Source organism: Somniosus microcephalus, chromosome 22 (genome assembly GCF_052327205.1).
Source record: "Somniosus microcephalus isolate GS21.2 chromosome 22, FLI_Smic_1.0, whole genome shotgun sequence".
NCBI classification, from domain to species: Eukaryota; Metazoa; Chordata; class Chondrichthyes; order Squaliformes; family Somniosidae; genus Somniosus; species Somniosus microcephalus.
In genome coordinates this window covers 8775563-8798686 of record NC_141008.1, presented here as the reverse complement: position 1 = coordinate 8798686, position 23124 = coordinate 8775563, and the positions used below count along the sequence as shown (strand labels likewise).

The 23124-nt window shown below is 49.2% G+C and overlaps 1 protein-coding gene across 1 annotated transcript in view; it reads left to right on the top strand.

Moving 5' to 3' along the window:
* col26a1 (collagen, type XXVI, alpha 1) overlaps window positions 1–23124 on the top strand; it is a 460733-nt gene that overhangs the window by 340881 nt on the left and 96728 nt on the right. Inside the window, exons 6-7 of the mRNA XM_085964148.1 lie at window positions 14740–14784; window positions 16225–16314. Of these exons, the coding sequence (XP_085820274.1) occupies window positions 14740–14784; window positions 16225–16314 (135 nt within the window). The remainder of the gene's footprint in view (window positions 1–14739; window positions 14785–16224; window positions 16315–23124) is intronic.

The following is a 23124-nucleotide window of genomic DNA, read 5'->3' as shown; positions in this document are numbered from 1 at the left end:
CTTGCCAATGTCGGGTCGTTCCGTGTTTCCCGCTTGATACATTGGCTGGTGATGGGCAAGTGTTCCATAACAGCCGTATGATATATTTCCACGGGGTCCTGTACTATCTCTTCGATCTCGGTAGGCAAGGGTAGCCGCGACAGGCCATCCGCATTGCCATGCTGTTTGGTACCCTTATATTCGATAAGGTACTGGTGTGCTCCGAAGAACAGTGACCGTCTCTGTAGCCTTTGGGCCGTCATCAGGGGCACCCCTTTTGTTGGATTAAATATCAACACCAACGGTTGATGATCCGTCAGTAGTGTGAAACGTTGCCCATGCAGGTAGTGGTGGAATTTTTTTACACCCCACACCAGACTGAGGGCCTCCCTGTCGATTTGCGCATAGTTTCTTTCGGCTGTAGTTAACAACCTTGAGGCAAATGCTATTGGCCTCTCCGTCCCGTTGGGAAATTTGTGTGACAACACTGCCCCTATACCGTACGGGGAGGCATCACATGCCAACCTCATTGGCATTTTTGGGTCAAAGTGTGCGAGCACTTCCTTTGATGTGATGAGTTGTTTACCCTTTTTAAAAGCAGCCTCACACGCTTTGTCCCAATTCCAGGAGACTCCCTTTTGCAGCAATGAATTTAGTGGATGTAAAATGGACGATAAGTTCGGGAGGAACTTATGGTAATAGTTTATAAGGCCTAAGAATGATCGTAACTGAGATGCATTCTCAGGGGGCGGGGCCTTCACTACTGCCTCGATCTTTTCCGGGGACTTATGCAGGCCTTCCTTATCTATAATGTGACCACAGTATGAGATACGTTCCTGGAAAAACTCACATTTCTGCTTGTTCGCCCTGAGTCCGTATTGTTGTAACCGCAGAAGTACTCGCTCCAGGTTAGCGAGGTGGTCGTTATCCGTTTGTCCTGTCACCAGGATGTCATCCAGGTAGCATTGCATTCCTGGAATGCCCTGTAGGACCTGTTCCATGGTCCTCTGCCATATTGCCGGGGCGGACGCCACACCAAATATCAGGCGATTGCACTGGTACAATCCCTTGTGTGTGTTAATCGTTAGGAGCTTTTTCGAGTCCTGCTCCACCTCCATCTGTAAATAAGCTTGACAAAGGTCAATCTTCGTAAAGTGTCTACCCCCAGCTAACGATGCGAATATGTCCTCTATCCGCGGCAGCGGATACTGTACCGTGTGCAGGACTGGGTTAATAGTTATCTTAAAATCCCCGCAAATGCGAACCTTCTTTGGTTCCCCCGGGGTGTTATTTGCAGATTTCTTTATAACTGGGACGATGGGCGTGGCCCACTCGCTCCACTCAATCTTTGTAAGGACACCTGCACTCTCTAAGGCGTCCAGTTCTGCTTCCACCGCTGGCCGAATGGCATAAGGCACCGGTCTGGCCTTACAAAACTTGGGGTTTGCGTCTTGAGCAATAGTTATTTTTGCTCTAATGTCCTTTAAGGTCCCCAGCCCTTGTTGGAACACCTCTGGCTTTTTTGCCAATAGTTTCGACAGCCTGCTTGTAATGGTTGCATCATCCGTGGTGGTCTCTACTTTTAACTCGTGTATCGACTTCCAGTCGAAGTGGATTTTTCTTATCCATTCCCTACCCAAAAGTGGTGGTCCACCGTTTGGTAGGACGTATAAATAAAGTCCTGGCACTTTTCTGCCATTGTATTTAACTGTTACTTGCATTTTTCCCTTCGGGTAAACTTTTTGTCCCGTATATGTTTTTAATTTAATTTCCGTATCCTTTAAGGGAATGCTTTTGAACAGCCTGTTATAATCTTGTTCATTAATTACTGATAGGGCTGAACCCGTGTCCAGCTCCATATTAACTTCGACGCCTGCTACCGTCATTTTAACCCACATTGTGCTGTGGTCCTCCGTTTTGTCTACACCATATAACTTGAGACATCCTAGACCTTTAGGCTCTGCTTTTGTGCCTTCCTGTGACTCGTCTGAGCTACTGTCAGACATCTTATGTATTTTTGTCCTTGCCTTGGTACTGCTCGGATTGCCCCCACGATTGGGTTTCGTACCAGACCGACAAACTTTCGCTATATGCCCATTTTTCCCACACTGCCGGCATATTTTATCACGAAACCAACAATTACTTTGGTCGTGGGTGGTTTTGCCACAACGGTAGCATTTACCTTTGTGAAATGTCACCTCATGGGTGTCATAGCTGGTTGTGTTTTGTCGTATTTGAGCAGCACCCTGTGCTGCTGCTTCGTGGGAGATGCTATTTCAATCGCCTGATCTAGGCTGAGCTGTTTCTTGGCTAGCAACCGTTTATGTGTATTCTCATTTAACATGCCACAGACAAATCTGTCTCTGATCGCGTCCGTCAATATGGCTCCAAACTGGCAATGTTTGGACAACCTTCTGAGCTCAGCTAAATAGGCTGCCTGCGACTCATCATTCCTTTGGTCGCGTCTGTAGAAGCGGTACCTTTCTGCTATAAATGGTGGCTTAGGGTTTAAATGTTCCCTTAACGTATCAACAATTTGGGCGTACGTTTTGTCCGCTGGCTTTTCTGGAGTAAGAAGATTCCTCAGCAGCCCGTATGTTTTTGCCCCCATAAAATTTAATAAGGTTGCTACCTTTTGGTCATCTTCCACCTTGTTTACTATGCAATAAAGTTCATGCCTTTCGATATAGGCCTCCCATTCTTCTGTGTCCTCCACAAATGGTGCCAACCACCCTTCTTTAGACATTTTAACTGCTGAAGAGAAAAAAAAACTTTGAAGAGAAAAAAACTTTCCCCCTTTTGTCCACTAGATGGCGTGCTAGTCCTCGTGGCTCCGTTTGTTCCCCAGATCGCTTTCCCCTTTGTCCACTAGATGGCGATTTTTTTTTATTTTTTATTTTAAACTGCTGAAGAGAAAAAACTTTTCCCTTTTGTCCACTAGATGGCGTGCTACTCCTCGTGGCTCTGTTTGTTCCCCAGATCGCCTGCCCGTTCTGGCCCTTGCAGCACCCGTTCCCCGGGAAGGATTTCAGTTACCTGGCCCTGGGTGGACGTTTGCCCCGTGGCTGGAGCGCCCGTTCAGCCTCCTCTCAGCTGCTGTAGCTTCTGTTGGTCCCCTCTCTCTCTCTGTTGCTGTTGCTCCTCCGAACCTGGAGTGCTGGGCGATTTCCTTTGGTCGACGCTGGACTCTGCAGGCTGGCTGGTAAGAAGCCTCTCTCCTTCTCTCTCCGTACTGCTGCCGTTCCTTTGTTGCACCGTGTACTGGTGAGTTCGAACCTTACTCATCGCCAGTATAAAGTATGTGTCTATACTTAATCCAATAATGAAGAGACAGCTTGGAAGATTCAACGTAGGTCTTTACTTAATACCAACAGGCGGGGACTGAGGGGAAATCAGTACCCACAGTACTATTTATACCTCTATGGCCAGGGGTGGTACTACGGTATCACTACACCCTACAAAGTAGTGCTGCCCTGGTCATAGGTTTAAAGCAACATACCTATTACATACACAACAAAAGTCAGCACGGATTTGTTCAAGGTAAATCAGGTTTAACTAACTTGATCAAGTTCTTTGATGAAGTAATGGAGAGGGTGGATGAGGGTAGTGCGGTTGGTGCTATATATATGGACTTTCAAAAAGCATTTGACAAAGTACCACATAATAGACTGGTTAACAAAATTAAAGCCCATGGGATTAAAGGGGCAGTGGCTACATGAATGCAAATTTGCTAAGGGACAGAAAACGGAGAGTAGTGGTGAACGGTTGTTTTTCAGACTGGAGAGAAGTATACAGTGGTGTTCCCCAGGGGTTAGTATTAGGACCACTGCTCTTTTTGATATAAATTGATAACCTGGACTTGGGTGTACAGGGCATAATTTCAAAGTTTGTAGAAGATATGAAACTCAGAAATGTAGTAAACAATGAGGAGGATAGTAACAGACTTCAGGAGGACATGGACAGACTGGTGAAATGGGCAGACACATGGTCGATGATCGTTAACGCAGAGAGGCATGAAGTGATCCATTTTTGTAGGAAGAATGAGGAGAGGCAATATAAACTAAACTCCACCTGCTTAAAAACCTGTTACGTCTCCAACTTTTTCCAGTTCTGACGAAGGGTCATCGACCTGAAACGTTAACTCTGTTTCTCTCTCCACGGATGCTGCCTGACCTGCTGAGTATTTCCAGCATTTTCTGTGTTTATTTCAGATTTCCAGCATCCGCAGTATTTTGCTTTTGTATTAGTGTTTAATTTACTGCCACTTCTCTCCTAGGAATGCCCACCTTGAAGAAGTTCTGCTCTTCTCTCCGATGGGATTTCCGTTTGTCTCTTTTACTGTACCTTGTTCATCTTCATTGCTTTCTGTTTCCCTTCTCGTGTTTGATCAGGTATCTACCAAAACTCGCTTTCACAGCCACATATCTTTCCTCAGCCACTGTCTCCGGCTCTCTCCTGCCTTCCATCCTATCACAGACCTTCCCTTTTGTTCTTTCCTCCCCTCCCCGCTTTCCCTGCCCCTCCACCTGCTTAAAAACCTGTTACGTCTCCAACTTTTTCCAGTTCTGACGAAGGGTCATCTACCTGAAATGTTAACTGTGTTTCTCTCTCTACAGATGCTGCCTGACCTGCTGAGTATTTCCAGCATTATCTGTTTTTATTTCAGATTTCCAACATACACAGTATTTTGCGTTTGTATGAACTAAATGGTACAATTTTAAAGGGGGCGCAGGAACAGAGAGACCTGGGGGTTTACGTACACAAATCTTTGAAGGTGGCAGGACAAGTTGAGAAGGCTGTTAAAAAAAATCTGGGTTCCTTGGCTTTATTAATAAAGGAAGGAAGTTATGCTAAACCTTTATAAATCACTGGTTAGGCCCCAGCTGGAGTATTGTGTCCAATTCTGGGCCCCGCACTTTAGGAAGGATGTCAAGGCCTTGGAGAGGGTGCAGAGGAGATTGACCAGAATGGGACCAGGGATGAGGGACTTCAGTTATGTGGAACGACTGGAGAAACTGGGATTGTTCTCCTTAGAGCAGAGAAAGTTAAAAGGAGATTTGATAGGGATGTTCAAAATTATGATTGGTTTTGCTAGAGTAAATAAGGAGAAACTGTTTCCAGTGGCAGAAGGGTCGGTAACCAGAGGACACAGATTTAAGGTGATTGGCAAAAGAACCAGAGGCGACATGAGGGAACATTTTTGTTTACGCAGCGAGTTGTTGTGATCTGGAACGTGCTGCCGGAGAGGGCGGTGGAAGTAGATTCAATAGTAACTTTCAAAAGAGAATTGGATAAATACTTGAAGGGAAAAAAATGCGCGTGCACGCATGCCTCACGACCACCGGCAGCATGCAGAGCAGGCAGATGATGGCATGAATCCATGTGCACCACTGATTTGAAGCTACTTTGGAACGCCCCACTCCACTCTTAGACTCGCACATCTGAACACAATGTTAAATGGAATGAAACCCCTCACCAGCGCTATTTAAAGGGATCATGAACTACTTACATGTTAGTTGCTGGATTATTTCTCCTGGCTGCTGGTGCAATTGTATGTGTTTTTGGAGCATCCTTTTACTTGGCTAAAGCTCGAATCCTCTACAGGGAGTGCTCTGGCTGGTGCTGAAGTATGTTTTTTGTCATATAAAATATTGTGCTGAAAGAAGTTGCTTCCAGACATGGGTGGCCTGGTAGGTCTTCCTCTTGTAATTGAGCATGACTGGAAGAATGAAGAGAGGCCATGCAGAGCAGGACAAGCTGCTAGAAGAGGGAGGAGGAGGAGGGGGGGAAGGGCTCTCAGCAGGAGGCCATATCCGCCGAGGGTCTTCAGGGAGCGATTCTCTTACCTCAACCCCAGTGAGGACCAATGCTTGAGACGTCTTCACTTTACAAGAGGTCGTGACTGAAATCTGCCAACTACTGCAGCCACACCGCAGCTTCAAAGCAGGGCAAGGACCGCATTGCCTGTGGCTGTCAAGGTGACAGTGGTAACTTTTATGTGTCTAGCTCCTTCCAGGCTGCTGCTACAGATATAGAAACATAAAAACATAGAAGATAGGAGCAGGAGTAGGCCATTCGGCCCCTCGAGCCTGCTCCGCCATTCAATGCGATCATGGCTGGCTGATCATCCAAATTCAGTACCCGGTCCCTGCTTTCTCCCCATATCCCTTGATCCCTTTAGCCTTAAGAAATATATCCAACTCCTTCTTGAATATATTTAATGAATTGGCCTCCACTACCTTCTGTGGTAGAGAATTCCATAGGTTCACCACTCTCTGGGTGAAGAAATTTCTCCTCATTTCTGTCCTAAATGGCTTACCCTTTATCCTTAGACTGTGACCCCTGGTTCTGGACTCCCCAACCATCGGGAACATCCTTCCTGCATCTAGTCTGTCCAGTCCTGTCAGAATTTTATAAGTTTCAATGAGATCCCCTCTCATTCTTTTAAACTCCAGCGAGTATAAGCCCAATCGACCCAATCTCTCCTCATATGTCATTCCTGCCATCCCAGGTATCAGCCTGGTGAATCTTCGCTGAACTCCTTCCATGGCAAGAACATCAAAACTGCACACAATACTCAAGATGTGGTCTCACCAAGGCCCTGTACAACTGCAGCAAGACATCCTTGTTCCTGTACTCAAACCCTCTCGCTACGAAGGCCAACATACCATTTGCCTTCTTAATCGCCTGCTGCACCTGCATGCTTACCTTCAGCGACTGGTGCATAAGGACACCCAGGTCTCGTTGTACTTCCCCTTCTCCCAATCTATTGCCATTCAGATAACAATCTGCCTTCCTGTTTTTGACACCAAAGTGGATAACCTCGTATTTATCCACGTTATATTGCATCTGCCATGCTTCTGCCCAATCACCCAACCTGTCCAAATCATCCTGGAGTTTCTCGGCATCCTCCTCACAGCACACACACCCACCCAGCTTTGTGTTGTCTGCAAACTTGGAGATATTACATCTAGTTCCCTCATCTCATAAACAACATCTCGCAGTTTGCAATATACTGCTGCATGAGGGAGGTCACTGAGACTCTCTATACATAGAAAGACAGCTTCATCTCATTCCCTCTTGCCAGAGACAAGCAGGCAGAGTGAGCATGAGGATTTGCATGGATTGCAGGCTTCCCCATGGTGCAGGGTGCCATTGACTGCACACCTCGCCTTGCCTTGCCTTGCATGCGCCTCACCTGAGCTTGGCCATTTTCATGAACTCAAAGGGATCCACTCCCTCAATGTGCAGCTGGTGTGCGACCACGGGTAGCTCATCATTCAGGTGAATGCCCGTTATCCTGGCAGTAGTCACAATTTCTTCATTCTGTGGCAGTTCTCTGTGCCAGACGTATTTGACCCACCATGGCAAGTCAGTGACCCATCTTGGCTGCTACTGGGCGACAAGGGTTATCCACTCTTGACTTGGCTCATGACTCCGGCCCAGAACCCACGCACACGTGCACAGCAGGCCTACAATGGGCGCCATGCTGCCACAAGGAGCATTATAGAGCACACCATCGACATCCTCAAGCAACGCTTCCACTGCCTGGACCGCTCTGGAGGAGCCCTGCAGTACTCGGCTGGCGGGTATCAGAATTTGTGGTCATGTGCTGCAAGTTGTGCAACCTGTCCATTATGAGGGAACAGCCCTTGCCACCACCAATTGGCAAGAAGCTGAGGAGTAGGAGCACGAGAAAGAGGAAGAGGAGGAGGTGGAGGAGGGGGAAGTGGAGGAGGAAGAAGAGGAAGGGAGGCTACAACGTAGACAACCCCTCTCTGCCCAGTCTCTATGTGATGAAACAATTAATGAGCGATATCAGTAACCTCAACCACACACCCCCATTCACCAACAGTCCCATACTCCTTACCATTCCTCTGTCACTGACCATCATATCGTCCTCTTTCCCACAATCAAAAATAAAAACCATAAGAAAATGCACATTCCAATCCATTTTTCTAAATTCAATCATGACATCATGCACACAAAAATAAATTAATCACCCTTGTGCATTCCCTTAGTGCCTGTTTTCCGTGTGCCTTTGCCTCTCCTAGTGCTCCTACGAGGTGCTTCCCCAGTGGCTGCAGTATGGCTGGTGGAAGGCTGCTGACCGTCAACTGAAGAGACGGCAGATGGCCTTGGAGGGTGACCTCGAGCAGCTCTGGGCCTAGAAGGACTGGGTTCAGACTGCACCACCTCGGCCTGGGCGGCAACAGTCCAGGCTGGCTGGCTGACAGGCAACAGCAAGGGCACTGGCGGAGTGGTAGGGGTGGGAACAGGAATGTGGTCATCCTGAGAGAGGACAGCAGGTTCGTGCTCCATGGAGCCACTGCCACTCTCACGCCTTAGTATTCTTAGTCATCTGTTGGAGGACAGATTCATTGACTGCTGTGACACCCTGGAAGCCCCGTTCAAGTGGTATCCAGAGTCATGATGGCAGCAGTCTGAGCTTCCACTGCAGCACTCAGATCTTTGATGGAAGCTGCTTCTGCTACAATGGAAGTTGAGACATCGGCCATCAGAAGCTGCATCATGGTTAGTTCCACAGGTGTGCTGATTGAGCTGACCACCCCTTCCATGTTGGAAAGGATGGGCTCCAAGCTCTGCACAAAGCCCTGTGCAAAGCTGGTGTTGGACTCCTCCATGCTCCTTGACATTGAGCGCAGGCTTTCTGGCAGGCTTTCCAGTGCACCAAACATTTAGGTGTGTACACCCATCAGCCTTCTTCTGTAGCCTGGACCATTGAAGTCGTCATCTAAGTCCTCTGCAGCAGAACTAGTGTGTGACCTCGCCCTGCGGTGAGTTGGCACCTGCGCTATCCTTTCCCCCTGCCCTGGCTCCTGCACACTGTAGTGTATGTGCCTTTAAGAGCCCCAGGTGTGCTGTAATGCCGGTAATTGCCACTCGGGCTATATAAGCCTGTATATTGTGTATATCTGTTAGAACCCCCCCCCAGACTTTGCTTAGTAAATACCTATGAACAAACTCCTGTCTTCAGTGTCTTTATCAACACACGGACACTATAGTGGCGACGAAGTGGAAACGGACTTACCTGCAATTCGGCAGCACCTCAAGGACATCGATTCCTCGGGCGTCCAGAAGACTCAAGGAAGTGAGAGAAGCTGTGGTTTCACCAGCTGGCCAAGCTGGTGGCAGGTACTGCGCTAATCCTTCCTGGGCATCAGGCTGGGGCTCCAGCGGCTGACTCTACAGCTGAGACAGGCAGCGAAATCGGAGGCAAGCAATAACGGACTGGGAGGGAGCACTTGGGAGACGGCCGGCGTGGCTGCAAGCAGGTCGGCGTTCAGACCTACAGAGAGAGTCCGGCGGGAATGAGTCTCCAACTGTAAATAAATAGAAAAAAAAAGCGGAAACCGCGGGAAACAGCGTTGTCATCGGCTGCAGCGGCGGGAAAACGCGGGAAGCACCATATCTTTTCTACAGAAAAGAAAGAAAAGCGCGGGAAGCGCCATATCTTTTCTAAGATGTCTAATTCTGGCAATATTGATGCTTTTGATAACGAGATAGAGGATTGGACCACATATGTGGAAAGAGTGGAGATATATTGCACCGCAAATGGAATAGAAGATGAAAAAAAAGCTTCAGTACTTCTGGATCTAATGGGCGCAAAGACATACAAGCTGTTACGAAACTTAATCACTCCAGCTGAACCGATGGACAAGAATTTTAAGGAGATTGTTGATACCCTACACTGCCAATTCGAGGCAGGACTGGCAGATTCTCTGCGAGACAAATTCGTCTGCGATCCCCTAAGTGTAGAAACACAAAAAAGGCTATTTTCTGAGAAAGATTTAACACTGGACAAGGCTTTCAGTGCAATAGGAGCTGCAGAGATACAGCAAAGGCCACAGGACTTCGGCACCCATGAGATGCTTTCGCTGCGGCAGATCCACCCATGACCAGAGGGACTGCTGGTTCAAGGACAAAGCATGCAGGCAATGCGGAAAGATGGGACACATTCCACGTGTGTGCCGATCTGGAAACAAAAAATCCACTAACAGGAAAAGAATCAATAAGGAAAAGCACAGAAAGGTACAAATGATGATGGACAGTAGCTCCGAAGACCAGCAGAGCGATAGCGACTCCGGGAACAAGAGACTAAGCTCTCTCAAATTACATAATGTAATTGCCAAAGAAGATTACCAGACCATTTGGGTTACCCTCACAATAGCAGGGTCCCCAGTTAAAATGGAGCTAGATACAGGATCAGCTCTGACCGTCATAAATCGACGGGATTACGAGCGGCTATTTCCGCATATACCTTTAAAAGACACATCCATTATCTTGAAAACATATACGGGGCAGAAAGTATACCCCAAAGGAAAAATAAGAGTGCCTGTTGTATACAACGGCAAGGAAATACCGAAGTTGTATTTATACGTTCTACAAGATGGTGGTCCACCGCTGTTGGGACGTGAATGGATCAGAAAAATACGTTTAGACTGGCACTCCATTCAGGCACTGACGGTGACCAGTAAGGAAAAAAATGATGATGACGTCATACCTGAACGATTAAAAGACATCTTGGCCAACGCCAAGGAAGTGTTTCAAGAGAAACTAGGAACCTTGAAAGGCATCACCGCCTCAATAAAAGTGGAAGATGCAGCAATTCCCAAGTTTTTTAAGGCAAGACCGGTGCCATACGCAATTCGGCCAGCAGTCGAGGCAGAGCTGGAGAATTTGGAAAAGGCAGGCGTATTATCTAAAATAGATTGGAGCGAGTGGGCAACACCCATCGTCCCAGTCATGAAGAAAGCATTGAAGAATGATAAATCTGAAGAACAGAGAAAAATTCGCATCTGTGGAGACTTCAAGGTGACTGTAAATCCGGTCCTTCACACGGTACAGTATTCTCTTCCGAGGATAGAAGATATTTTCGCCTCACTATCTGGAGGGAAACGTTTCACCAAAATTGACTTGGCACAGGCATATCTACAGATGGAGGTTGAAGAGGCCTCTAAAAAATATCTCACGATAAATACACACAAAGGTCTGTACCAGTACAATCGACTGGTTTTCGGAGTAGCATCCGCTCCAGCTATCTGGCAAAGAGCTATGGAGCAAGTCCTCCAAGGGATTCCGGGGACTCAATGCTACCTAGACGACATCCTTGTAACAGGAGAAAACGACAACGAGCACCTTGCCAATTTAGAGCAGGTGCTCACTAGGCTGAGAGAACGGGGCCTATGCGCAAATCGCCCCAAGTGCGAATTTTTCCGAAATCAAATATCATATTGTGGCCACATAATAAATAAGGAAGGGTTGCATAAGTCACCTGAAAAAATTGAAGCGGTCATAAAAGCCCCAGCACCTGAAAATGTTTCACAATTAAGGTCGTTCCTGGGATTAATAAATTACTATCATAAATTTTTACCGAACTTATCAACTCTTCTCCACCCTCTTAATGAACTGCTACAAACAGGAGTAATTTGGAAATGGAACGAAGACTGCAAACGTGCCTTCCATAAATGCAAAGACTTAATCACATCCAAAGAAGTTTTGGCTCATTACAACCCATCACTGCCAATCAGACTGGCGTGCGATGCATCCCCTTACGGCATAGGAGCAGTATTATCGCATAAATTCCCTGATGGCTCGGAACAGCCGATAGCTTTTGCGTCACGCTCATTGAACTCAGCTGAGCGTAACTATGCCCAAATCGTCAGGGAAGCACTCAGCCTGGTATGGGGAGTAAAGAAATTCAACCATTACCTACACGGACAAAAATTTACCTTGTTGACTGACCATCAACCCCTCATCTCCATATTCAAGGGTGTTCCCATTATGACAGCGCAAAGGCTACAGAGGTGGTCCCTTTTTCTAGGGGCACACCAATACAACATAGAATACAAAGGGTCAAAACAGCATGGGAATGCTGACGGTTTATCGCGCCTACCGTTGCCAACGGTAGAAGAGGCACCTACAGTAGACCCAATGGAGATGTTCCACTCTACCATAGTGGAATGTCTACCAGTAACAAATTCTGCCATTGAAAGGGAAACGAGAAATGACCCGACTCTGTCACGGGTCTACGATTTAACAGTGAAGGGATGGCCAGCACATGGCGAACCACTGTTGCCAGCATTCTCGCAAAGAAGAGAACAGCTGTCAGTGTGCCGAGGAACCTTGATGTGTGGATCCAGAGTGGTGATTCCACCCAAACTCCAGGATAAAGTGCTAAAGGAGCTTCACGAGGGGCATCTGGGTGGAGTGAAAATGAAGAACCTAGCCAGGGCGTTTGTATGGTGGCCAGGTATCGATGGAGACATCGAAGAAATGACCAAGAGCTGCCTAGGATGCCAGAAGGTCCAAAACGCTCCACCACAAGCCCCTCTACATCCATGGGAGTGGCCCTCATCTCCCTGGCAAAGGGTACACATCGACTTTGCTGGTCCATTTATGGACTCAATGTTCTTAATCGCGGTTAATGCACACTCCAAGTGGCCGGAGGTAATAAAGATGTCCTCCACCACCACGGAAAAAACCATCACAGTATTAAGGACCATATTTGCCAGGAATGGGCTGCCGGAACAGATCTGTTCTGATAATGGACCGCAATTTGTGTCCAAAGAATTCAGAAAGTTCTTAAAAAACAATGGGGTTAAGCACTACACGTCCGCCCCATACCATCCCGCCACCAATGGATTGGCTGAAAGGTTTGTCCAGACCTTCAAGAAGGCCATAAAGGCCATGGGTAATGAAGACATAAAACTTCAGCACAAGGTGGATAACTTCTTATTCGCATACAGGAATGCAACACATATGGTTACCAACCAAACTCCCGCCATGATGTTCTTCAATAGAAACCTAAGATGCCGGCTGGATTTGGTCAAGCCCAACATCAGAAGGGACGTGGAGAACCGGCAGTTTTAAGGCATGAATGAAAGGCCAACTAGAACCTTCCAGATAGGTCAACAAGTTTTGGCCCGGGACTACCGTACCGAGAAATGGCAGCTTGGAACTATCTGCACACGACTAGGACCACTGATGTATACCGTGGACATCGGAGAAAGCATAATAAGGCGCCATGCTGACCAAATCATAAAGTCATCCGAAAAGGGACAACCTACACCACAACTCTATACATCTAACGATGAAGTAGAGATACCCATATCTACCTCCGATCCGGTGATACTGGAACCCGATGAACCCGACACTGGCATTCAAGCCGAATCAGCCTTGCCAGAAGAACCTACTACACCACCAGAAACTACTACACCCCCGAGGCGTTATCCGGACCGAGTCAGGAAGCCTCCTGAGAGACTGACTTATAATTAATTAACTACAGCAATGTATATTATTTTGCTTATAACATGTAATTAATAATTACTTAAAATATGATGTACTGGTTAGCTAAAAGGGGAGGAATTGTAGTGTATGTGCCTTTAAGAGCCACAGGTGTGCTGTAATGCCGGTAATTGCCACTCGGGCTATATAAGCCTGTATATTGTGTATATCCGTTAGAACCCCCCCCCCAGACTTTGCTTAGTAAATACCTATGAACCAACTCCTGTCTTCAGTGTCTTTATCAACACACGGACACTACACACACTAGTACCCGATGTCTCACCACATGCAGATCCCGCCTGTGTGCTATCCTCTGAAATACGTGCAGAGTCAGCCTCTCAGCTGGTGGCTTCGAGAGTAAGAGCAAGTGACAGTGTCTCTTCATCATCACTGTCTACGTCCTCTTCCTCCACTGACTGGGCAGGTTCTAGTTCTTGAGTATCTTAAATGAAAAAGGGGCAAGGATTGTGCTATGGTGAGGGGAGAGGAGAAAGTAAGAAGTGCATGCTTTCACCATTTTCAGCTTGTGAGTCAGAAGAGATTGTGGGTTGAGGGAGAAGTGGGATGCGTTGTGAGTGTGAGTCTTACAACAGTGCTAAGTGTGTGAGGGTGAGGTAAAGCATATGAATGGTAGGGTTGAGTACTGATGGATAGAGATTGTTGGTAGGTGGGTGATGGGGTGTAGTGAATTGATCAGTGGATAAGGCTAGTGGTGCGGTTGGTAGGATATGCCATTTGAAGATGAACTCACTCACCTTGACAACTCGTGTGAGATCATTAAATTTCTTCCAAGAACTTTGGTGCGTGCTCACTCGCATGTTCAACCATTCTTCAATATATTACAGCACAGATTCAGTTCACAAATGACTCCGACCACTTCCACAGCCACAGTGCACCTCCCCTTTCAGAGGAGCAGACTGCCTTTAAATAGGCCTGTGCACTTGCGATATCGGGCCGCCAGCTGCTGCGTGCAGCCATTGAACAGTGTGGGCAGCGCTGGCTGCACACTGCAGTACTGTAAAGCAGTAGGAATTTACGGTGCTGCCTACAATGCAATGAACGGGCGTGGGTGAATCGTGGACACCGATCCCCACACCCGTTTTGGGGGCTTATCCAATTTAACCCCCCGAGATTCTAACTCCTGGTGGAATCTTGGTGCATGTCTTTGAAACTGCTTTAATGTTGGTGTGGTTTTAATTCGAGTTTTGGGAGACTGCATTGGCTGCCAGTGCTTACGCTGTTAAATCCAACCCCCTCACCCATCAGAAGACTCGTAAGTCCGATAAAAGCAGCAAATATGAAGCCTGCAGTCATTCAGTATTCTTTAAGTGAGAAATAAAGTTAGCAGCTACTGACAGAATCAGTAGTTTTACTCAGTGTTATCATAACAGTCAAATGTTCCCAATCATTCTGCGTCCATCTCATTTAACTCTCTCCTATCTTTGTAAACAGGACCACCCGGACAAATAGGAGAGCCCGGACCGTCCGGACCAGCTGGTGAGCACTCGGACTTTATTTCTGTTGCTAAGGAGCTGACCAATTTAAGGGAGCTCGGACATTCCTCTTTGATTTATTCACCCTGTAATTCGTGCTGGCAGCACCACAGCAACGGCCTGTGTGTGCGGGCCTGGTTTACCTGCACAGCCTGTGTGTGGCAGGCCTGGCTTTACCTGCACGGCCTGTGTGCGGGCCTGGCTTTACCTGCACGGCCTGTGTGTGGCAATGGCCTGGCTTTACCTGCACGGCTTGTGTGTGGCAGGCCTGGCTTTACCTGCACGGCCTGTGTGCGGGCCTGGTTTACCTGCACGGCCTGTGTGTGGCAGGCCTGGCTTTACCTGCACGGCCTGTGTGCGGGCCTGGCTTTACCTGCACAGCCTGTGTGTGGCAGAGGCTGGCTTTATCTTCGGGACCTTGAAATTGTTTACCAGAAGCGCCACCTCCGCCCGCCCCTACAAGGCCATCGATCGCGGAAGAACGATGCCCACTTTCTGCTCCGTTTAGTTGGTGATAAGGATGCTGAAGGGATCGTTCTGTATTTCTCTGGAGCGGGGGAGTGGCGTTGGATTTTATCTCATGGTGCTGTGGGGGGGAGGGGGTGGGTGAGGTTCTCCAAGATAATTTAGGGAAGTTTGTTTAAGCTGCTCCCACTTTTGATGTTATTTCTGTGCCCCTTCATTCCTGATGCATCCTGCCTTTAGAATCTTGAGTTAATTCCACGCTGGTGCAGGTGAGGTTGGAGGTGGTCGGGGGCCTGTACCGCTGTCTGGAGGATTCTCCAGCTGGCCCAGGTAGGTTAAAGAGGATGTTGGCAGTTGTGAGGGGTTGCCATGGAAGGTCACGCATTCAGGGTGGATTTCTGTGGAGCCAGGAGAAGATTAATGCTCCACCTGACCCCATAAAAATCATTCAAAAGCCTTTTTCTTACCTTTCTGGAGTGTCCTGCAGTGGTCCCCTTAAAGATCGCTGGTTTTTCTACACCAGGTTCCAATGGGCGGAGCGTACACAGCTAATCAGAGGCCTATTGACCTCATAGCCCCCTGGTTTGTGTGAGCTAATGAGGCTCCCACCTGTCTCCAGCAGGAGCCTGATTGCCCAATTCAAGGCCCCCACCAAAATAGCGGTGACCTGGATATCGTTTGGAATGAGCCAGTAACTGCTGGCATTTTCATCATGCTTTGGCCTCGTTCTCGCTTGGCGATGAGGGGAGGGGAATGAATATTGCCCCATAAAGACTGGTCACCTGGATAAGACACTCGAGGGCTGTCGGAGCCGCAGATCCACACCCCTGGGAAGGAGAGATGAGGAGAATAGATTGGAATGGGAGGAGACAACCAGCTTCTTCAGACAGAATAGAAGTTCAATTAGAGGATGAGCCTTGATAAGCTTCACAGTTCAACATGCATCAATTAAACAGTAATCAGAAGTCTTCCATTTCAGGTTCACCGGGACTTCCTGGCCTTTCTGGTCCTAATGGATCACCTGGAAAGACCGGCGAAGTAGGTGAGGCAGGGACACCTGGATGGCCAGGTACGTACAGTCTCCGTAACCCCAGACCATACCCACGCACTTACAATAACATGTAAAATTAATGTTCCTCAACAGACATTTGAGTCTTTGAAGAGACCAGGAAGACACTGATGAAGAACAACTTACTTCAGTTCAAATGATGATGATGTACTGTGTTCTGCCTCTGTAGGATCCAGGTGTTGGTTTGTATACTGTCTAGTCAATTAGAGGAATGTGAGATGTATTAATAGGAATATAGGAACAGGAGTAGGCTATTTAGCGTCTCGAGCCTGTTTGGCCATTGAATCAGATCATGGCTGATCTGTACCTCAACTCCACTTACCCGCTGTTGCTCCATGTCCCTCGATACACTTGACCATCAAAAATCTATCGAACTCAGTCTTGAAACTATCAATTGACCTCCACCATCCATGCCCTGGCACCTGTGTTAAGTAAGTGTGGTGCCAGCCTCCGAGCTGGTATTGCGAGGGTAGGATCGAGTTTCCACACACCAACAAGGAATGCAGAGCGCCACTTCCTGAACTGGCAGATAGGTGTCTAGATTTTCAGCACCTGAAATGAAAGAGAGGGACAAGGGTTAGATTGTGGTGTGAAGGGAGACCCCTCCACTCTCTCTGATTTGTCAGACTCCTTGTCCGACACCCAGTACTGGATGAGCAGAAATTTACTCCAACTAAATATTGAGAAGACTGAAGCCATTGTCTTCGGTCCACGCCCACCGACTATCGCTCTCCCTGGCAATTGTCTGAGGCTGAACCAGACTGTTCGCAAACTTGGTGTCATATTTAACATAGAAACATAGAAGATAGGAGCAGGAGTAGGCCATTCAGCCCTTCGAGCCTGCTCCGCCATTTAATTAGATCATGGCTGATCATCCAAATTCAGTACCCTGTCCCTGCTTTCTCCCCATATACCTTGATCCCTTTAGCCTTGAGAAATATATCTAACTCTTTCTTGAATATATTTAATGAATTAGCCTCAACTGCCTTCTGTGGTAGAGAATTTCGCAGGTTCACCACTCTCTGGGTGAAGAAATTCCTCCTCATCTCTGTCCTAAATGGCTTACCCCTTATCCTTAGACTGTGACCCCTGGTTCTGGACTCTCCCACCATCGGGAACATCCTTCCTGCATCTAGTCTGTCTAGTCCTGTTAGAATTTTATAAGTTTCAATGAGATACCCTCTCATTCTTCTAAACTCTAGCGAATATAAGCCTAATTGACCCAATCTCTCCTCATACGTCATTCCTACCATCCCAGGTAACAGTCTGGTGAATCTTCGCCGCAATCCCTCCATGGCAAGAACATCCTTCCTCAGGTAAGGTGACCAAAACTGCACACAATACTCAAGGTGTGGTCTCACCAAGGCCCTGTACAACTGCAGCAAGACATCCTTGCTCCTGTACTTGAATCCTCTCGCTATGAAGGCCAACATACATACCATTTGCCTCCTTAACTGCTTGCTGCACCTGCATGCTTACCTTCAGCGACTGGTGCACAAGGACACCCAGGTCTCATTCCACTTCCCCTTCTCCCAATCTATTGCCATTCAGATACTAATCTGCCTTCCTGTTTTGCCACCAAAGTGGATAACCTCGCATTTATCCACATTATACTGCATCTGCCATGCATCTGCCCAATCACCCAACCTGTCCAAATCATACTGGAGTTTCTCAGCATCCTCCTCACAGCACACACGCCCACCCAGCTTTGTGTCGTCTGCAAACTTGGAGATATTACATCTAGTTCCCTCGTCTAGATCATTAACATATATTATGAATAGCTGGGGTACTAGCACCGATCCCTGCAGTACCTCACTAGTCACTGCCTGCCACTCGGAAAAAGACCGGTTTATTCCAACTCTTTGCTTCCTGTCTGCCAACCAGTTCTCTATCCAAGTCAATACCTTGCCCCCAATCCCATGTGCTTTAACTTTGCACGCTAATCTCTTATGTGGGACCTTATCGAAAGCCTTCTGAAAGTCCAAATACACCACATCCACTCGTTCTCCCTTATCTATTCTACCAGTTACATCCTCAAAAAATTCCAGTAGATTAGTCAACCTTTGTAAATCCATGTTGACTTTGTCTGATCCTGTCGCTGTTTTCCAAGTGCTCCGCTATTACATCTTTTATAATAGACTCTAACATTTTCCTCACTACCGATGTCAGGCTTACCGGTCTATAATTCCCTGTTTTCTCTCTACCACCTTTTTTAAATAGTAGGGTTACATTAGCTACCCTCCAATCCATGGGAACTGTTCCAGAGCCTATAGAATTTTGGAAGATGACCAGCAATACATCTACTATTTCTAGGGCCACTTCCTTAAGTACCCTAGGATGTAGATTATCAGGCCCTGGGGATTTAACAGCCTTCAATCCCGTCAATTTCCCTAACACCATTTCCCTACAAATACTGATTTCATTCAGTTCCTCCTCTCATTAGACCCTATGTTCCCCGACATCTCTGGGAGGTTATTTGTGTCCTCCTTTGTGAAGACAGAACCAAAGTATGTATTTAATTGGTCTGCCATTTCTTTGTTCCCCATTACAAATTCCCCTGATTCTGACTGCAAGGGACCTACGCTTGGCTTCACCAATCTTTTTCTCTTCCAACCACATATCTGCTCCATCACCAAGACTGTCTTCTTCTAACTCCATTACATTGCCTGTCTCTGCCCCTACCTCAGCTCATCTGCTGCTGGAACCCTCACCCATGTCTCTGTTACCTCTAGACGGCTATTCCAATGTTCTCCTGGCCAGCCTACCATCTTCCACCCTACATAAACTTGAGCTCATCCAAAACTCAGCTGCCCGTGTCCTAACTCGCACCAAGCCCCGTTCACCCATCACCCCTGTGCTCGCTGACCTACATTGGCTCCCGGTCCGGCAACGCCTCGATTTAAAAATTTTCATCCTTGTTTTCAAATCCCTCCGTGGCCTCGCCCCTCCCTATCTCAGTAATCTCCTCCAGCCCTACAACCCTCTGAGATCTGTGCGCTCTTCCAATTCTGGCCTCTTGTGCATCCCTGATTTTAATCGCTCCACCATTGGTGGCCGTGCCTTCTGTTGCCGAGGCCCTAAGCTCTGGGATTCCCTCCCTGAACCTCTCCGCCTCTCTACCTCCCTCTCTCCTCCTTAAAACCTACCTCTTTGGCCAAGCTTTTGGTCACCTGCCCTAACATCTCCCTGTGTGGCTCGATGTCTATTTTTACATGCCCTGAATACTTCTCCACAACATTCAGTCAAGCCTTTACTATCTGCCATACACAGACTATGGCCTAGAAATTCAGTTGGTTGCGCCAGCCGTTAGCGCCTTAGGAGGAGTAGATGTCGGGCGCTAGGCGGCTAGCGCCCGGGCGCAGCACGATCTGCGCCTCGCCCCAACTTCACTAGAGATTTAGCGGCGGTGCAAAGTCTTTGCGCGCGCTTAGCTGCGCGCGCAGATCATGACGTCATTTCCTCGTGCAACGCCCTTTGTGCGCCCCCAACCGGAACTTCAGTGGCGACGCCCCATTGTGCGCCTGGCGCCCCTAGCGACTGTTAGAGTGGAACGGTGCTCAGCCGATGCGGGGCGCGGGGGGCGCAAATTAAAGGGCACTCCTCCTGCACTATAAAAGGCTGCCATTTCGCAGCACTCCTTCTTGAGAAACGGATCTTTGGAGAGAGACCAAGGTAGATAGCTTTCTGCTTTGGCCCAACACTCAGACAGGTACTTCTGGCTTCAGGCCACAGCTTTCCACTAGTCTTTGCCTTCATTGACATCTCATTGTTTGCCAGCATATTATGGGGGCTGCAATGGGTGTCAACGCTGGCTTTCTCAATTACATCCAAAGGGCTCACAGACGCCGTGAGAGAGTGGCAGCCCTGGCTAGACGGAGAGGGGGCAACAGGCGTCGGGAAAGGAGGCCTTACCCACCCAGGGTATACCGCCAGCAGTTCTCCTATCTCAACATGTCTGAGGAGCAGTGTGTTCGGAGGCTGCGATTCCGAAGGGAGGTGGTCACAGAGATCTGCCAGCTGCTTGGCGGTGATCTGCAGCCACAGCTGAGGAGCAGGACGTCTCTGTCAGTGGAAGTGAAGGTGTGACGGTGGCTCTTAACTTCTATGCCACCGGCTCCTTCCAATCCGCTACTGGGGACATTGCCAACATCTCCCAGTTCGCCGTGCATTGCTGCATCCGCCAGGTGACCAATGCCCTTTTCAAAAGGAGACGTCAGTTCATCTCCTTCTCCATGGCCCTTGCCAAGCAGCAACAGCGTGCAATGGGCTTTGCAGCATTCGCGGGCTTCCCCATGGTGCAGGGCGCCATTGACTGCGCGCATGTGGCTTTGCGGGCACCTCTGGAGAATGCCGAGGATTACCGCAACCGGAAGGGCTACCATTCGCTGAACGTCCAGCTGGTGTGTGACCACAGGCAGCTTATCCTAGCTGTCAATGCCAGCTTTCCAGGCAGCAGCCACGATGCCTTCATCCTGCGACAGACTTCTGTGGCAGACATGTTCCAGGCACAGCCTCACCCACGAGGATGGCTTATCGGGGACAAAGGCTATCCTTCGTGTACCTGGCTGATGACCCCGCTTCGTGCGCCCAGCACCCCTGCTGAAGAGGGATACAACGAGAGCCATCAAGCGACCAGGAACATCATCAAACAAACAATCGGCGTCCTGAAGCAACGGTTCCGCTGTCTGGATCGTTCCGGTGGAGCCCTACAGTATTCGCCGGAGCGAGTCTCCCATTTTGTGGTCGTTTGCTGCATGCTGCACAATCTGGCTATCCGCAGGACTCAGGCACTGCCACCAGAGATTGGAGGACCACCTCAGGAGGAGGAGGAGGAGGAGGAGGAGGACCAGCACAGGAGGGAGGCACAAAGTGCAAGGGCCGCCCGTCGCCGGCTTATTGAACGTCGGTTCTAGGCCCCCTCTCAGGGAATGGCTTGTGCCAATGTCAGCAGATGAATGTAGCCGCTCCACAAGCCCTCAGCCGAGCAGGGCAACCAGGACTTAACAAAAAAACCATGCACACTGCAATTTAACAACAATAATTTATTGCAAACCTCTGCCCTTCCCACATTACATCCTCATGTGGAGAAGCCCCCTCCAAAACACAAAACTACCAGTCTCGGCCTTACAAAAAGAAAGAAAAACACCAGTCTCGGCCTTACAAAAAGAAAGAAAGACACCAGTCTCGGCCTTACACAAACACAACTGCACCAGTCTCGGCCTTACAACAAGCACCAGGCATTTGTGCATACCTCTACTTTTTGCCCTGCGAGAGCGATGCCTTGCGCATCCTTGCCTGGCCCCTGCCCGCCCTGCAGCTCCTCCTCAATGGGAGCCCAGTGGCTGCAGCAAGGCTGGGGGAAGGCTGCTGAGGGGCAGGTGGCGAGACGGCAGATGCCCTTGGGGGTCGGCCTGCACCAGCTCTGGCCTTGGAGTAGCCGGCTGCTGACTGCTCCAACTCTGGCTGGGCGGCAGCAGTCTGTCCAGCGGCTCGTGGCAGCTGCAATGGCGGAGTGGCAGTGTCGGCTGCAGGAATGGTGGCAACCTGGCAGATCGCAGGTGCTCGCTGGTCGCCTGAGACATTGGCACTCGCACGGGCCAGCACTGCAGCATGCGCAGCAAACAGCTGAAGAACAGACTGCCTGGCTGATCCAGCGAGGGTGGCAGCAGTTAGTGCCCGTGTGGCCCTGGTCTGTGTCCGCATGACACCAGCCAGTGAATGGAAGGCACAACTGAGCACTTGGCTAGAAGCCGACTGTGCTGCCGCGAAGCCCTGCAGACTCCTGGCCTGTGCTGCACTGAATTGTTCCAGACTCCTGGCCTGTGCTGCTCCGAATTGCTGCACACTCCTTGACAGAGACTCTATGGAGTCCGGCATCCTTGCCACTGCAGCCATGAGCTCAGTGTGCCTGCGCTCAGCCTGGACGGCCATTTCCTCTAGGAGGCGCACCTCCTCTGCGCTCACTGTCGCAGGACTGGAGGCCGCACTCACCCTCTGGGGAGAAGTCCGCCGAGCTTCCCCACCCCTCCCGCGTTGCTGCAGGCCGCTGGGCCCCTGAGCTTCACTCTCCTCCGACCCTTCCCCCCGGCTCCCCTCCAGGGAAGACGTGTCCCCTACATCGCCATGGGCTGGCGCGGCTGAGGGTGGCACTGATGGGCCGGCTTCCTCTTCCTCCTCCTCGTATTCCGAAGCGCTGACAGTGGCAGCTTGAGGGCCCGCCTCCTCACCTGGTGATTCACCATCTGAAAGCAGGAAGGCACAAGAGTAGCTTTAGAGTGAGGACAGGGCAGCAGCAAGGGAGGCATGAGTGCTGCCATTCACCGCATTGGTCGGACAGTGGCAAAGGATGCTGATCTGAGGTGCAAGTGGAAAGAGAGGGGTCCAAAAGGTGATGCCCTTACCATTGGTGCCCAGAACAGGGTCGGCATCTCCACTGGCGATGGGGCCAATCAGCCGGCCTGCCATAATGCGCTCCACACGCTGGTCGAGGTCGGAGAGCTCTTTGAGGTCAGGACGGCCTCCCCCGGTCTCAGTTCGGTTGCGCCGGTTGTGCGCCACCTTGGCCTGCAAGAGAAAGGACGGCCTCTAAGTACAGTGTGAAGCCCTGATCTTGTCTGCACTGCCTCCCATGGTCGAAGAGCTTGTACAGTGTGTAAAGTGCTGAATGTGCAAGTGATTTTCATGCCAGTCCCATAGCTGCTGGATGAGGGCTGGCCATTAGGGCTTTCAGGTCCCTTTGCCCATAATGTGAGGTGCACATGCAAGGATGAGGAGGACACTGGAAAGGGTACTCACCCTGACAACCTGAGT